General features: G+C 37.2%; 1 protein-coding gene across 5 annotated transcripts in view; it reads left to right on the top strand.

Moving 5' to 3' along the window:
- Positions 1–5254: 5254 nt before the first annotated feature.
- Positions 5255–18013, top strand: part of LOC111869273 (meiosis-specific nuclear structural protein 1) — a 49115-nt gene continuing 36356 nt past the window's right edge. The window contains exons 1-3 of one of the 5 annotated variants that reach the window (XM_033754325.1): positions 5820–6008; positions 12985–13032; positions 17215–17303. In XM_033754325.1, coding sequence (XP_033610216.1) covers positions 5997–6008; positions 12985–13032; positions 17215–17303 — 149 coding nt within the window. In that variant the 5' untranslated portion in view covers positions 5820–5996. The other 4 variants (XM_023863454.2, XM_023862674.2, XM_023861861.2 and 1 more) reach the window with 4 other exon arrangements.

The following is an 18013-nucleotide window of genomic DNA, read 5'->3' as shown; positions in this document are numbered from 1 at the left end:
ACAAATACATGAGATGAGGCACCGGCTAAACAATTAACGTCAAAACTATATTATATCACTGCCACGGGCCTCCAAGCAGTTTATTATATGTATACAAGTCTGATTATACCATTATGTCTGCGGGAATATAACAAAATTGCAAGACTTGATATAGAACATCACATGAAAAGTTTTGACCTTATTTTACACCATAACTTTAGTTTTTATAAGTTTGTACTTCACTGTACTTTTATACCGTGTATTTTATAATGTATTATCAAATGTCCAGATTTACCATCATAATTGCAGTTCATTAGTGTGTGAATATGGTAGTCATGTGTTCGCCTGATGATGGCTTTAATAGCCGAAACATGTAGCCAAGCTAATTTTAGCCTTGACCTTTATATTGCTGTGTTGTGACGGACTCAAATAAAGAAACTGTAATCAGTGTGTGCACTATTTGACTGATTAATTGGTCAATGATAAAGAATTGATAAGGTTCTTTTCTCTGAGTGATCAATTTGTAATGACTGTGGCATATCTGGAAGTGGTATTTTGGCACACATGGAAACACTGAAGAGGAACATGAAAACCTTGTTTTAGTTGGTTCACAGATACATATTTGAACACAATGCATTACTGCTGAGGTCATTTGTTATTTCTTCTTCCAGAAATTCTGCATCTCTTGCCACATTTATTTGAGACGGATTGCGAGGATCTGATAACCGATAAGCTTTACTTGCCTCACTATATCCCATAAAAATGTATATCTTGCTCACAGCATCCAGTTTTTGGCATTTCTGTGATGGTACATGAGCATATGCTGGACATCCGAAAATTTTTATATGGGAGAGATCAGTCTTTTCTTCTGTCCATATTTCTTCAGGCAATTGATTCTTTAGTTTCTTGTGAGGTGATCTGTTTAAAAGATATATGGCTGTTTGAGCTGCTTCAGCCCAGTATCTTTTGTTGCAGCTGGAATCATCCAACATACATCTTCTTTCTTCCAAAATGCTGTGATTAGCTATTTTGGCAGTTCCATTTTGCTGTGGATTATACAGCACAGAGAATTCCCTTTTGTTTTAACATGTAATTGTAATTGTAATTTATTTCGAGTTCCAGAAGATCCAATAAAACTGGTTACAAACCATAGGATATAGAACATGTTAAAATACAGACTAGAACATGTCAATATAAACAAAATATAAAAATACAATACAATCATAAACACAGTTAAGGAATTATTTGAGCTCAAAAGAGCATGTCACAAATATAAAGCAAAAAATAAATAAATTAAATAAATAAAAGATATAAATGGTAACAAATATCATAAATACAATAAAACACTTATGCAGATAGACTCATATAATTAGTATAAGATAACATGCAAATTCATTTAAAACCATTATTTACAACATCATTCATTAACACTATAATACTCCTCCAAGTCATAAAAACAATGAGTAATCAAATATCTTCTTAGAGAAATCTTAAATTGCTTGTATTTCCCAACCATCCCCTTTATTTCAAGAGGCAAATTATTAAATAACTTTATACCCGTAAAATAAACACCTTTTTGATACAGTGTTAAGGTGGAAGTTGGGAGATATAAATTACTTCTCTGTCTTGTCTGGAGATTATGTGCATCATGGTTAGTAGTGAACAGTTTACTATTCTTTGATACAAAGAGCAAAACTGAATAAATATATTGTGACTTCAATGGTAAGATTCCTAGCTGCCTAAAAAGATTTCTGCATGAATGCCTATTACTATATCCTGTCATTAAACGAACTGCTTTTTTTTGTATCAAAAAGAGTTTCTTGGTATTAGTTGCTTGCCCCCAAAATATAATTCCATAAGATAGTATAGAATGAAACAGAGAATGATATATCTTCACTAATGATGAGCCTGACATATAAGGTCTGACAGATATTATCATAAAGCAAACTGTAGCTAGTTTGTTAATAACTGAATCAATATGTATATTCCAAGAGAGGATGTTATCAACTTCCAGACCAAGAAATTTGAGATGAGAGGCTTCCACTAAATCACTAATATCATAGGAATTGGAGGCCTTGGTTGGAACAGAGTTTTTGGTTATAAATTGCATTGTAAAAGTCTTCAACAAATTGATTGATAACAAATTAGATTTAAACCATTTATCTATGTTTATAAGGCTTGCATTAAGTTTTGCTTCCATAATATCGGGACTCTTATCCATGACTATGAGGCTGGTATCATCAGCGAACAAGACAGATAAAGCAGTATCAACAGTAGCTTGGGGGAGATCATTAATATACAATAAGAACAGTAGAGGACCCAATACTGAGCCCTGTGGTACCCCATGCTGTAATTTAGACCAATTAGATGTGATACTAGAAAAAGTTATACTATCTTTCAAGCTAACGCACTGGTATCTATCCTTAAGATATTGTGAATATAATTTCTTAGATACTCCAGTAATTCCATAAATTTCCAGTTTGTGGAGAAGGATGTTGTGATTTACACAATCAAAAGCTTTTTCAACATCGCAAAATAGTCCCTTGACTTTTAGTTTGTTATTTAGTGCAGTTAAAGTTGCATTTATTAAAGTATATATCGCATTGTCCGTCGACAGATTTTCTTGGAAGCCGTATTGATTTGGACTAATAATATTATATTTCATGAGATGATTTATGAGTCTGTTATACATTACTCTCTCTACAATTTTTGAGAAGGATGTTAGTAGTGAGATGGGTCTATAGTTAGCTAATGTTGATTTATCTCCCTTTTTATGTATTGGCTTAACTACTGAGTATTTTAATCGATCAGGGAAAACCCCACATTGTAAAATTTTATTACAAATATAACTTAATGGATAGCTTATATATGGTGCACTGAGTTTTATGATCCTCATGGATATTTGATCATATCCACATGAATCTTTAGTTTTAAATGCTTTAATTATTTTCTCTATTTCTTTAGGTGTGGATGGTTTGTTATGAATTTTTGGATAATTATTTAAAATTGCCTGACGCATATATGGTAAAAATTCAGTGTCCAAAATATTACTATGCTTGCCATTATCTCTATTAATTAATTTGTTACCAATAGAAATAAAATAGTCATTAATTTGTTCAGCAGCATTTTGATTCTTGCATTTCTTAATTAGATCCTGTAAGTCATTTCGTTTAGAGATTCTACCCGTTTCTGAATTAATTATTTTCCAAGTTGATTTAAGTTCATTATGGGATTTCCTAATATAATTGTCATAAGAATTTTTTTTTGCTAGAACAATGACCTTGTTTAAGATTTTACAATACTTGGAATAGTAATCTTTTAAAGCTAAATTCTCTTCCTTTTTTAGTTTTAAATTTTTTTTTTCCTCCCCACAATAAATTCTGATACCAGCGGTAATCCAATTAATGTTTCCATTATTTATTTTCTTCTGTTTATGGATCAAAGGGAAACAAGAATAGAAAATTCTCAAATAGGTGTTCAAAAAGGCATTAAATATATGATTCACGTTACTTCCTCCAAAGACTTCATTCCAATTTACATAGCTTAACTGATTTAAAAAGTCAGCAACAGTGTATGTATTAATNAGTCAAAAAATATTTAGCATTCCCATAAGAGGGTACTTCAAATGGCCCAACCAGATCTAAATGCAATAGATCAAGTATTCATTTTGACCATTTGTTCTTTGATTGTAGGAAAGGCTTCTTTGTCATTTTGCCTTCCAGACATGGAACACATTTCTTTGACTGATCTTGTTCTTGAAAATCGATGCCACTAGCTAAACCTTTTTTTAGCAACTGCATGCTGACCCTATTTAAATGCCCCAAACGCCTATGCCACAACAGTTGCTCGTCAACTTGCTGGGTACTTGCAACTTGTTCATTCTTTACAGTATTAATACAAGATTTTTCCATTTGTCATTTTTCTCTTTGGTATTAACCTTATCTTTAGTTGCTATATTTGCAGATTGGGTCATGTTAACTTTGGTATTTAAACAAATCCCATTTTCGGGATATTCTTTGCCAGGAACTTTGCCTCTTACCTGAAAATCATCAGAATCATATAACTTGCAACAGTCTTTGGTGAATAACACAATTGTACCCTTATTTACAATTGAGTTTACAGACAACAAATTTGTAGACAATCCCGGTACGTGCAATACATCTGAGATTTGGCTATAATTGTCATTCATAAGTTTTACATCACCAAAACCTGCACTAGTTAACGTGTTATCAATTTCACTGCTGCAGATTCTCCTCCACTTGGTTGTATTGGCACCAGCCACCACCCTTCCATCTTCTAGTTTTCACCTCAGTGTAATCAATCAAGGTAATTACTTGGGTTCCAGTGCAGAGGAAGAACATGATTTAATTGGGTGTCAGACGGTTTATGAATGAGGTCTGAGAAATTTGGAAAAGTATACAACTGGTGCACTAGCTGAACAGTTTGCAGGAGACACTTGGGCATGTTCATATAGACAGAAAAATCCTTTGAATACAGTTGCTTTCAAAGTACTCATTCTGATGTAATAAGTTTATACATACAATCTGAATAACTGATGAAAACGCTACAGTTAAGATCCTACACAAATCAAAAGATGCCTTAAGAAAAAGCTTTATATTACTTTTAAGGTCATGGCACCCACCGTCTGTGCTCAAAGTCGGCAATTAATGACTTGCAAAAGCTGTCAGGATTCAAGATTTTCCAGCGAAGTTCATTAGCCTCAGAAATAAAATAATACCGTGTTATAAATTCCACGTAATCTTCTCATTTGAATAACATAACTCAAATAAATATAAGTAAATTTTAATTAACAGTATCAATCAAAATTGTAATAGATGGAGAGACCAGCATCAGCATGCTGCGGCAGTATGGGAATAAAACTATAATAGTAAACATTGCTTCAGTTTATGCTTTCTTATATGCAATGATAGAAACATAAATGCTAGAACAATACATAATACCAAAATTTAATGACTAGCTTTATCCTTTTGATGAGTATCAGAGGTAATTGCTTATTAAACAGTGTTTTATATTAAGTGAGATGGTTCCTGGTATTAGTGGACTTTTCTACTGTGTGCTTCCTTTTCACATGCCATTATTTAATTTTGAATCAGATGTTCAAAATACTTCAGTCTGAATAATATTTCTGAGCATTGAGAGACTTCATGTTTTAATACAATCTTACAGAGATTTCTCCANTTTCTCTAGACAATCGGCTCATAGATGGCGGTAAGGTTGTCAGACTTACGCGCCGGCCTCCCTTTACGACCAGGAAGATTCCTGGTAATCATTTATGCTTGAGACCAAGTCGACTCCATGGCCACAGTGCGGCTGGATGTATTAGATCGACTGGAAAAAAGATCCACCTCATCGGGATTCAAACCCCCGACCTTCCTTCTTGGTGCACAGTGCCTCAACGGCCTCAACCAACTATGCTACCGCGTGATCCAGAAAAAAAATCAATAAGACACACAAATCATTCTTCTCCTCCTCTTATTTTTCTTGAAACAACACATGTAACGATAAAATTCCCTCAATTAGTAATCCTAATCTAGCACCACTAATCCCACTGAATATAACCTAATAACCTATGAAGTCGAAACTTTAGTGGCTTTCAGCAGTTGCCATCATTGATGAAATTAGTGAAGTCAACACGATTTAAAAATGATTCTAACCTTCTACGCCGCTATCTAGCAATAACGTACAAGTATTAAATAAGGTATTGCCCCTATTTTATTGGTTTTCTTTCCCAATTTTTGACAGTATACAATACTCGAATAAATCGATACATAGCAGTCGGTTATGCCCATATACAACATTGTTACTTACAGAGAGCATTTTCGACGCGTTGCTGTGCGTTACTGTGTATCCTGTGTTTCCGTGGCGGTATATGCAATGTTCTGTTAGTGCGTATTTGTCGTGTTTATATGGGCTTGCCCCCAGTTTTTACAAATATCGTTTGAGAAAAACCTCAGGAAATAACATACAGTTTTAAAATTAACACAAGTAATTTCGAAATGTATTCAAAGGTAAGGTGAAATGCTTCATGGTACTGTGAGAGGAATGCCCTACGAAGATGGAAACCAAACAAAATCTTGCACTGGTGAATGAATTAAGTATCTTAGCGCTTTCCCAGGGTACAGAGTATTGAAGGGTGAAACCGACTACCAACTGGAGCCATGTTTATGAGTGCTAGTGCTTTTTCCTCCACACTCCCACTAATTTAATGACATGGTGCATATTCACAGAGTAAAGCTTTATTGCTAAGAACAATGCTGACTAGAATAGAATACAGTTTATTTACATTACATAGATACTTCATAGGTCTAAGAAAAGGATGTAGAACATGTCATAATATAAGTACAATACTTGTTTCCAATACAGATATAAATACAAGGCTATAACAGCTATATAGCCGGTCACGGTAGCCAAGCGGTCTAAGGCATGCACTGTCTTCGCTCGCTCGGAAGCCGGGATCGTGGGTTCGAATTCCACTCAGGGCATGGATGTTTGTATGCGTTTTTTTGTGTTTATCTACGGGTAGAGGCCTTGCGACGAGCTGATGACTCACCCAAGGACTGCTACCGTATGTGTAAGATCTAGTAAACCAAAGTGAAACGGAGAGTTTCATGGAGGTAGGCCTAGGCCCAAATTGGGGCTGTAGCGCCACAGGGGAAAAAAATAACAGCTATATACTAATTTACAGACTTCTCTGATAATACAGAATCATACCGAAATAAGTATATCAAAGAACCATCACCATTCCTTACATGTATTTATGAATGAGAATTTTTGATCAAGGTAAATTGTAAATTGTACTTATACTGGGTAGCCAGTATAGTGACTAATTTGCAGACTGGACGACTGAGGAATCGGAGTTTGATTCCTATCATGGGCAAGACACTTTTCTTGATAACATGCAGATCAACTCTGAGGCCCACCCAGCCTCCTTAATGATGGGTACTGTGGACTGTATCTGAGGAGAGGGTAGCACAGGCTTGAAGCTCACCACTCACCTCCATCTTTTTCCAAGCTTAAGACTGGAGCTATACCTACACTCCCCCTGGCATGATGCTTAGTTAATTATGCTCAGGGATAAATTTACCTGTACTTTATCAATAAGAAGTAATTTAAATAAATGTATCTCACATTTATTTATAGGAGCTGGGATAGCTTAGTTGGTTGGACTATGGTCGAAAAGGTCAGGGTTCAGTACAGAAGCACAACAGTTTCCCCATTTATAATTTATAGTTTTAAAACACCTTATGATGACCATGTAGGTCAAAACATGTGAATAGCTTTTAATAACTTATTCAGTACACACACCCGCCCTTTAGCCCCCAGGAAAATTCTGGTACTCAAATTCCAGTGACCTCATCGTGATTTGATCTTGCAAACTTCTGGCTTGTAGCATAGTGTCTCTACCAACTATGCAACCATGTGCCCCCTGATAATAGTGATATCCCACAATAATTACTACAGTTAATCACCCTTCTTGTGAATTGGTACAATAATAGTATGGGAATACAGTGCTAAGACACTCACTAGAAGAATTTTTGTACTCCAAAAAAGGGCAGTAAGATACATTGCAGGGCTAAAACATCTGGAATTGTGCAGGGACAGCTTTAGAAATCTAAAGATACTAGCAGTATACTCGCTATATACACAAGAAGCAATCCTGTATGTAAAAAAAAGTGTAACTGTACAGTGAATGAACAAATACATACATATAACACAAGAAATAATAAAGACTATCATATAATGGGCACAACTTAGAACTACATAATAGTAATGCTTCAGCAGCTGGCTGTATCTTTTACAAAAAATTTGCCTAACAACATAAAAGAAACAGAAAACAAAAATCAGTTCACAAGGAAATCGAAGAAGCTACTTATTCAGAGGTGCTATTACTCAACAGAGGACTATTTGAACGATGAATTCTTGAATATTGGCTAATGATATAAGCAGAAGTATATAGTATATAATGTATAAAATGTTGTATATCTTATATAATTTTTTAGTATTAAGATTATTGTAATTTAATAATGTATATTAGCTGAAAGACTTGTCCTATATCATTGTATCATGGTCTACAGGATTAATAAAAGAATGAATGAATGAATAGACTCCTTCCACTGATCAGTTAATTCTTCCTTATTCCAGGTAGAACTAATGAGTTTATGGATCTCAGACCATAATGCTTTGCCCCCTGCTTGAATGAGTTTTGCCATAATTTGATCACTACATGGTGATTTATAATTTTTCAACTTTGCAATAGCAGTTTCACCCTGAAAAGGACTAGGAACAGGTACTAACAACTCAGCTATATGCATTTCTGTCTGCTTAACATTGCTGACGGGGTACGCGGTAGAGTAGTGATTAAGGTACTATGCTACAAGCTGGAAAGTTGCAGGTTCAAGTCACGATGAGGTCGTTGGAGTTTTTCAATTGACCTAATCCTTCTGGCTGCACAAGGCCCTGGCGTTTACTCAGCCTCTTAACAGAAATGAGTACCAGGAATTAATTAAATGATTTTCCTGGGGAGTGAAGCGTGGCCGGCGCGTAAGGCTGACAACGTTACTGCCATCTCTGAGCCGATAATGTGGGACCCTTAACGTCTCACAACCCTATGGGCCTTCACGGCATGTTACAATGATAGCTTTACGTTTTTACTTTACTAACATTGCTGACCCAATGTACATTCAGTATTTTCGCTTAGTGAGGGGGGGGAGTCCAGCTGGGGCTACTCAGCACAGCGACCACTGATTGGCCTGTTGTACATGCCCTGGGTGATTATGATGATGGTGAATTTGGTGGAATGAAGATTGGCTGGGGAAACTGAAGTACTCAGAGAAAACCTGCCCCAGCGCCACTTTGCCCACCACAAATCCCACTTGACCAGACCCGGGATCGAACCCGGGCCACCGCGGTGGGAAGCCAGCAACTTACATTGAATAACCGAGAGAAGTAGTTCTTCCACCTCTTCAAAATGTTGTGGGAATTTGCAAGCAGATCACCGATCTTATCATTCGCTAAGTTGCATCTGGGTTAGTAGCACCTCTTAACTTCACCTATTTCTCTACACATACGAAGGGGGACCCAAAAATAACTGGAACCGACCTGTTGCACGCGCATGCTTTGTAGTTACGAGTTGTGCTGCTAGGTGGTGTTAGCTGGGGGTCTCCCGCGACTGTTAGTGAGCTGGCATCAGTCTGAGTTAAGTGGTTTGTCTGTGATGCTCTGTTGTGTGCATTCCTGTTTCAACCCTTTGGCGATTAGTGAGATGGCCGACCAGAAGGAACAAAGAGTGTGCGTGAAATTTTGCTTTCTGTTAGGGAAAACTGCAGCCGAGACTGTTGGGATGCTATGGCAAGCCTTTAATGATGATGCTTTGGAGAAATCACAGGTCTACGAGTGGTTTTCCCGTTTCAAATCTGGCAACATGTCAACAGAAGACATGCCATGCCCTGGGCGTCCTTCGACAGGAAGAAATGACGAAAACATTGCCAAAATCAAACGTGCAATTGATGAAGATCGTCGAAAGACCATTGACCAACTTTCTGAGGAAACGAACATCTCATGGAGCACGGTCCAGCGAATTTTAACCGAAGGTTTGCACATGAGACGGGTGTCTGCAAAATTTGTTCCTCGCTTGCTCGGAGATGACCAAAGAGAAAACCGCGTGAATGTTTGCCGCGACTTGAAGAGTGAAGTGCAGAACGATCCAGAATTTCTTAAAAGAATTGTGACTGGCGATGAGTCTTGGTGCTACGGGTACGATCCAGAATCAAAGCAATCATCAAGCCAGTGGAAAACTCCAACTTCACCACGACCGAAGAAAGCGCGTCAAGTGCGATCCAATGTGAAAACAATGTTGATTTGTTTTTTTGATGTGAATGGCATTGTCCACAAAGAGTTCGTTCCGCCAGGACAAACAGTGAACCAACATTTTTACCTGGATGTGTTACGAAGATTACGAGAGAGTGTGCGACGAAAACGGTCCGAAATGTGGAGAAATGGGAACTGGTTGCTTCACGACGACAATGCTCCAGCCCACACAGCTTTGACGGTCCGACAGTTTTTGACAAGCAACAACATGGTGATTGTGCCTCATCCATCTTACTCACCCGACCTGGATCCGTCAACTTTTTTTTGTTTCCACGGATGAAGAGAAGTCTGAAAGGAAAGCGATTCCGTGATGTGGATGAAGTCAAAGAAAACACGCTAAAGGCTTTGAACAGTATCCAGCCTCAAGAATTCCAGTACTGTTTTGAACAGTGGCAAAAGCATTGGGACAAGTGCATTAATGCACATGGACAATGGTTTGAAGGGGACTAATATACAGTTCAATAAAAATGCAAAAATAAAAAATAACAAAAATAAATTCCGGTTATTTTTGGGTCCCCCTCGTATCTCTGATATTCTTGTTCTTACTGTTCATTGCAAACTCATTAGTTCTCTCCTTTAGATATTGGTTCAGATTATTCCCATTCATTTTTCTTGGATTCTTTAACCACTGCAATTTGCCTTGCTTCTTTTGCCTAATAATTCTAAGCATCTTTTATCAAACCATGACTTATGCGTCTCCGATTTATAATATACCGGACTCTCTTTGAAATTTTTGTGTCCAACACAATACTGCTCTTTACCTTCTACCTCATTTAATTTCTTGAATTTGAACCTCTCCACATGAAATTTGTGTGTTGTTTACTCATTGCCAGTCTCTCCCTAAGTTTTTCACCACCAGATACTAGTCACAATCCACTGCCCTGATTGATCGAACATCAAGTATACTTGAGTGCCATCTGCTGTCTATCAAAATGCGATCAGTTTGATTTTGAGTCTTTTCATCAGATGTCCTAGTAAATTTATGAATGTTATAATGTGGGAACATTTGTACTTTTTGGATGTGGCAAAGTTTACTACTCTAACTCCAGTATCATTACTAATTTATGGGGTCTCTGATTATATAAAATCATCTTAAGGCTCCTTAAATAATATCCAAAATAAAAATAGTGTCAACTTCATTAATGCCTTGGTAGGAAATAACCAATAATGAAATATTATTTAGTATAGTTACAAGCTGGAAGGTCGTGGGTTTGATTCCCACTGAGGTCATTGGGTTTCTCAATTGATCTAATCCTTAATCCTTCCAACTGCACTATGACCCTGGGGTCAACTCATCCTCTAACAGAAATGAGTACCAGGAATCTCTCTTGGGGTTAGAGGGTGACCAGCATGTAAGGCTGACAACCCCACCACCATCTGTGAGCCAATTATCTAGAAAATATGGGAGCCTCAACATCTCACAACTCTATGGGACTCTATGGCCTGTTACCGGGATACCTTTACTTTTCACCAAGTTTCATATTAGAAAAGATGGAGATTAATTGTTGTATGGGGCTCTAGGACCTGTACTAAAATGTGAGTAAAAATAAAATCTTTAAAATGAAAATGCTGCCATGTTGTTTGGCAATGAATAATGCTGATAAATATTTAAATGTAATCATTCCAGTATCTTCTTAATATTGTGATGGTTGCTTATGGGAGAGATGGTTAAATATGGTAAAACTGGGTATTTAAGCTGAATTTTACATTACAAATCGTTTTCATTCCAATAGCGTCTCCCCCCCCCCTTCCAGTTTGGGAACCGTTGCTCTAAATTTTAATATTTCTTCTAATTGAAGTCATTCTAAGTTGTAGTTATACTTTTTATCAACAATGGTTTCCCTGGAACCAACTAGCCTGTGACAAATAGGATTCCTGAATTAATATTTTCAGTTTACTGTTTAGTTGAATATGCTGTTTTCTATTTCACATATAAGGGTAGGTATCACTCAACATGAAAAGATGCAGGTGGCAATCTGATGCCATTCAACCCTTGCCTTTCTGGCTTCATTAATTTAATTATCGAGAACTTTATGTGCTGGTATTTGCATGTTTCGCTTTTATATTTTGATGACAATTAAACTTCATTGCAAATATTTTGACACTATATTCAATTTTCTTCTTATATAGTAGTTTTTGTGAAATTTTCTGGATTTCTATCATCCAAGAAGTCATGATCTCTGACACAGCAAGTTATTAATTTTCCTATGAGCAGCTCCTAACTGACATGTCTACCAATGTCAGTGGGATGCTCAGTCGAACAAATGTCAGTTATACCTACAAGTGAGAACTAGGCCAGGCTAATTATGTTAGGCATTTATTTTCAAATTAGATATGTTTCCAAACAGTTTCATGATTCACACTAACATGACTGTAGGTGTTTATGCTAGACCTCTGATTTATATAGGTTTTCAGAAGAAAAATAGGGTAAGCAGGAGCCAGGATAGCGCAGTTAGTATAGCAACTAGCTACGGGCTGGACAACCGAGAAGTCGGAATTCCGAGACCCAGTAAGGTAAAGAATTTTCACTTCTCCATGTTGTCCAGACTGGCTCTGGGGTTCACCCAGCCTCCCATACAATGGGTACCAGGTGCTCTTTCCAGGGGGTAAAGCGGCCGGAGCGTAAAGCTGACCATTCACCTCAAACTAGTGCCAAGGTCAAGAAAATGTGGATTTACACATCCACTCCCCCATACATCTTCAAGGTGTAGTGCTCAATTAGTTAATATAGGGTAAGCATTATGTTGACGTCTAAGACATACTTACCAAATTTCAGTTACTTTTGTTTTTAAACATGTATATAATTGAAGAGGTCTGTCTTCTGGGATATAACACCATGTAGTCCATTGAAAGTCAGCCAGCATTTTAGAGAAACATGTTGCTTGCTTGTTACGTGCTTCACACTGGTTTTTTGCTGGACTTACTCCTCAGCCCTGAGGATGGAGGCAACATGTTCGTCTGAAATGTCAGTTTGACTTTCAACAGACTGCATGACATTATACCCCAGAAAGTAGAACTCTTCATAACCACCTCTGTGAGAACCTCAAATCCTTTTATGTAATTCTTACAACCTGGCTGTTTTACATTTCTGAACTCTTTTTTTTTTTTTTCACACAGAGGTCTTCATACAAAGAATGGCTATCACAGCAGGCAGCAGAAAGCCAAGTACTTTATCGTAAATTGGAAATTCTTGAAGCAGAAAAAATACAAATTGATAAAAGGGCAGAAAATCGCAGGCTTTGTCGCCAACTTCACACAGAAAAGCAAGGAACAGAAACTCGAGAAAGAATTCTTCAAACAAGTATATAGAACTCTGATAAAAATTAGAAGATGTGACATGTAATGAGGCTAATGGAGGTTATTGAGTCAAACTTCATCTTATGTTCAAGATATGAACATATAATATGTTACATGCAGGTTCACTGTCCATTCAGTTTGCTTAGGCTTTTGTGATAGGTTTTGTTGTTTTGAGAGTAGAGGTTAGTTATTCCATTTCTGTCTTCACTTATTCTAGCCATGTGTGCCACATTCAGTTACACAGTGGCATCAGAAAGTTGATGTCTTAGTCATAATTCAAATGGAGCTTTGTCAGCGAAGGAGCTTGGAAGTGTCTCTGACACAAGTAAGGAGGATGGACTCGCAACTTTCCCTGCATTGAGTAACCTTTTGAGTTCATTGTATTGACCATGCAGAAAATAGAATTTGAAGAGTGCTCCTATCATTGAGGGAGAGTTAGGTAAAGTCTGCTGGATCATTCCATGTGAAGTCATCCAGATAGGTCTCTTGACCATTTAAAAAAAAACTGTGATTTGTGCACTTATTTCTACGTGTTTTTGGCCAAAATGGACGTTTGCGTTATCTTCTATATCTTGATAACTGTTGAAGCTAGAGACTCCAATAAAAGCAGTTTGTTTCTCATGATACGGACTACAGTTCTTATCATTACAAGTTTTTACTCAACTCACTTCCTCTAGGTCTAATTAAGCTTAAACTTTATCTGTCGATTTTGGGAAAACAGCTATTTTTGACCTTCAAAAACCAATGGGAGGGGGAAAGTATCAAATCTGTGGTTTCTGCCCTCTGTTGTTGCCTACATGGGGAATATAAATACGTAGCTTTGAACTGTGTGTTTATTTTCCAGGAGCTTCCAAACTTTGCTCTGGGCCCAAACTGGGCCATTTTTAACATCTCATATCTCCGGTGGGGAAGCTCCAAAAAATTTTGAAATTAATGGCAAATAATGCTCTATTCTAGAGTAACTTGGAGTTAAAATTACAACTTTGATATTCCACTAATAGTGAAGTTGTAGGCACTTTGAATTTTACCAAAAAAATCAGTACCTCATCAATTGGCTTCACTGCATCCAATGGTATTATTCGGTATAAAAGACGAGAGATTTATCCTTTGTCATTCCGAGCAGTAAATACAGGCCTGTACTTACTGCTTGGAATGGCATGTTATGAAGACTCGGAAATATTTGTTGTGACCCGCTAAAAGTGCATAAACGAACTATAAAGAAAGGTTTACAGTGTAGGTTTTTAGTTATAGACAAACAAATACTATACATTATAGAAACCTTTGTTCTCTTGTTCCAAAAGGTACATGTTATTCACAATATAAACATCCTTTAATTTTGCATCAGCCTTGAAATTTGTTGTTTTTTTATGGTTACTTAAATTTTATTGAAGTTAAAATAGATATGATAATTTGAACTAGTTAAAATTAAGCCAATGTTGGTTAATTATGATTCTTGTTATTGTTGCAGTTTTTATTTTTTTAGACACCTAGTCCTGTGTAATAATTGTTTTTCTTGATAAGCAGAGTAGAACCAGGTTCTCATAGGGTATGTGTATTCTCTTGTCAAATACTGGTTTTATATTACATATACATATTTTTCCTGTTCACTTTTTGCGTGGTGGTCTAAAATATTATTTCACCACACAATATGACACTAAAATACAATATTACCAGTAATGAAATTATTTGCTAACCTCCATTTTTCTCTCATTCAAACAGTATTAACTGTGGGCATGAAAATGTCACCAGAAAAAACTGCTAATATTAACAGAGGACTACTAAATTCTAAACCTGGCTTTTATTCGTTTTCTGAATTTGTTTTGAATGCAAGCACCCTGTGTCATTTCTTTGGCAGCTAACTTTCTGTTTTGTAATATAAAAGGTTTGTAGTAATATTAATGAACAACAACTTCAAAGATTAGACCTAATGGTCTGTTCTTTCTCATTTAAAATGTCCTTTGGTCAATCCTCCCTTTTTTACGTTCCCCTTTCCATGACCATAATTCATATTTTTGTGGGTGAGGGGATACAGTGTTCTCCCAGCCTTTCAACGTCTTCACAACAATTATTTCCATAGTTTGAAATTCCATCATTAATTTGTAAGTATTTCTAAAACCTTCACTCATCTTTTGTCTCATAGCTAACTTTGCTAGCAAAGCTCAGTCATTGTAACAAATAAGGGCTATGGGCTGGGCAACCAAGGAGTTGGGGTTTGATTCCTTACAGGGGAAGATTTTTTTTTCTTTTCAATAACATTCAGACTAGGTCTTGGGCCCACCCAGTCTCCTATACGGTGGGTACAAGGGAGTGTTTCCTGGGCATAAAGTGACAGGAACCTGGCACTGACCACTTACTCCCACCTAGTTCTCGGGTGCCCCCATATGCCTTAATGGTGTGGTGCTTAATTAATTATGCCCAGGGTGAGCTTTTCTTTTTCTTTTTTTTACCTTTGCCTGTTTTGTCATGAGGCCGCCTCTGTGGTCTAGTGGTCAGAGTTCTTGGCTACAGATCCAGAGGTCCCGGATTCGATTCCCGGCGCTACCAGATTTTCTGAAAGCAGTGGGTCCAGAACGGGGTCCACTCTGCCTTGTGAGGATAATTGAGCTATTTCAAGGAACTAGCAGCTCCAGTCTAGAAAACCTAGATTAACAGTCGTGGGGATTCGTTGCACTGACCACGCGACACCCTCTATCCGCTAAAGTTGGCACTAACTTCACTGACAAGTGGCGGTCGCTCGGTCAGCGTAGTTCACTTGTGGACTGTAGGCCGCAGAGTTTTTTTAGTCTCGTTTTGTCTTAGAGTTAACTTTGCTACCAATACTGGGAAACATTTCAGTGGCCTATCTTCTTCTAGTATTCTGTCTCTCTCTCTCCCTCCCTCCGTCCCTCTTGGTTGGGGATTGGTGGATTGAGAATTGTTCAAACTTCCGATCCATATGAAAAGACAAGTCATGTCATTGTCTTATACAGTTTTATATGAGTATCATTAAGAATCTTTATTGTACTGTTTATTCTCTTGAATTTTATTGCTTGAGCATGTTCATCATTGGATTGTAAGTATTATGTTCTATACAGCCGCGCCATAGCTGAAGCGGTTAGCCGCTGGCTTCCCACTGTGGCGGCAAAGGTTTGATCCCGGGTCTGGTCAAATGGGATTTGTGGTGGACAAAGTTGCGCTGGGGCGGGTTTTCTCCGAGTACTTCGGTTTCCCCTGCCAATCTTCATTCCACCAAATTCTCCATCATTATAATCACCCAGGGCAGGTACAATAGGCCAATCAGTGGCCACCATGCTCAGCGGAACCATTTGGACTCCACCCCCTACTAAGCGAAAAATTATGTCCTATACCTTCATCAGCCTTCCACATCTTACATATAGTGATCTGTTACAGTCCCATTCCAGTGATTTTAAGGTCTCCCCAAATATTTTGTTCTCTTAGGTTGCTAACTGGGAATTTTGATTATGATGTTTGAGTTAAGCATTAGAAGAATATGATTCTTCCATTTAGATGTGTAATTTTCTCTGAATTCCACGATTGGATGTGCATGAATTCTTTAATTTTGTCAGAATTCCTTTTATAATCTCTATGAGTGTTTTTTTCTTGCTAGTGGGGGTGGGACTAAGTCCCTTGTACTGCGGCCACTTCTGGCCTACTGTACCAGCCCCAGATGATAGATGAGGGTGATCTGTGGAGCAATTGGTGGAATGAAGATTGGCAGGGGAAACCAAAGTACTCGGAAAAAACTTGCCCCAGCGTTACTTTGTCCACCACAAATCCCACTTGACCAGACCCAGGATCGAACACAGGCCGTTGCAGTGGGAAACCAGCAACTAACCGCTTGAGCTATGGCACAGCCTCTATGAGTGTAGCTGTTCTCATGAATTTGATTTCTGTATTTGATACGTTAATTAAATTCACTGAGTTGATCTGTCATTTAATTTTCTAACAATGGTCTAGCCTTAACTATTCTCAACAGTAATTGCTGTCATCTGCCTCTCTTTTTAATTTGTATCTTGTTTGTTTAACAGATTACTCATATTTTATTTTCAGGCTGAAAAAGCACAGTCTCAACAAGATGTAAGATTGATGGAGGAAATGGATCATATTTACCAAGAAGAGCTGAAGGAGAAGAAGTTAAGGTGACTATAATGTGTTTAACTCAAGAATAAGTAAAGAAATGACTGAGATAAATTTTGCAATACCAGTACCTCTTTTGAAATTCCTGTGTGCTCATGTGTATATTATTCAACGGTTGATACTTTTGAGTTTTTTATTGGTAACACAATTTAGTAATTTATAGTAAAATCATAACAGGTTAAACAGTTCCATCCAGTGTGACTAGTAAAGAGTTTTCTTATTTCAGTCCTTCATCCCTTACATGTTTCGGTCTTTACAGACCATCCTCAGAAGGACCTCAATACAATCGGAAGCTACTATTACAATAAGTTTTTGAATGTTAAAATATATACATATAATGTTGATAAAATACAGTGAATAGAAAATGTAAACTTTTAACAACTACAGCAGCTGTTTTATTATGTTAAAATATTTACGATTTGTTTGTTGATATTTTTGTTGGAAATTATAAACCAAGTTGGTTCGTGTCCTATATTATTTCTTCTCTTGAAGGTGGCCAAATGTGTGTGCTGCCTTGTAGTTCTTGAGAAGAGGGTTCTGCAAGTATATTATGGGTATATTGTATTATTTCAGCAAACCCTGTTTTGTTTTTATGAGAGCTTTTGTTATTTCATCCTACCTTTAATGCTGTCCTGTAAGTGTTTGTGGAGCGCTGTGTTGTTATACTGCTCTAGGATGTGCTAAGCTGCGTATTTATACTCCTTGTGTCTAT

This window comes from Cryptotermes secundus, unplaced genomic scaffold (assembly GCF_002891405.2).
Source record: "Cryptotermes secundus unplaced genomic scaffold, Csec_1.0 scaffold133, whole genome shotgun sequence".
In the NCBI taxonomy this organism is placed as follows: Eukaryota; Metazoa; Arthropoda; class Insecta; order Blattodea; family Kalotermitidae; genus Cryptotermes; species Cryptotermes secundus.
Note: the sequence above shows the minus strand (reverse complement) of the source record. Positions and strands in the feature narration are given on the sequence as shown.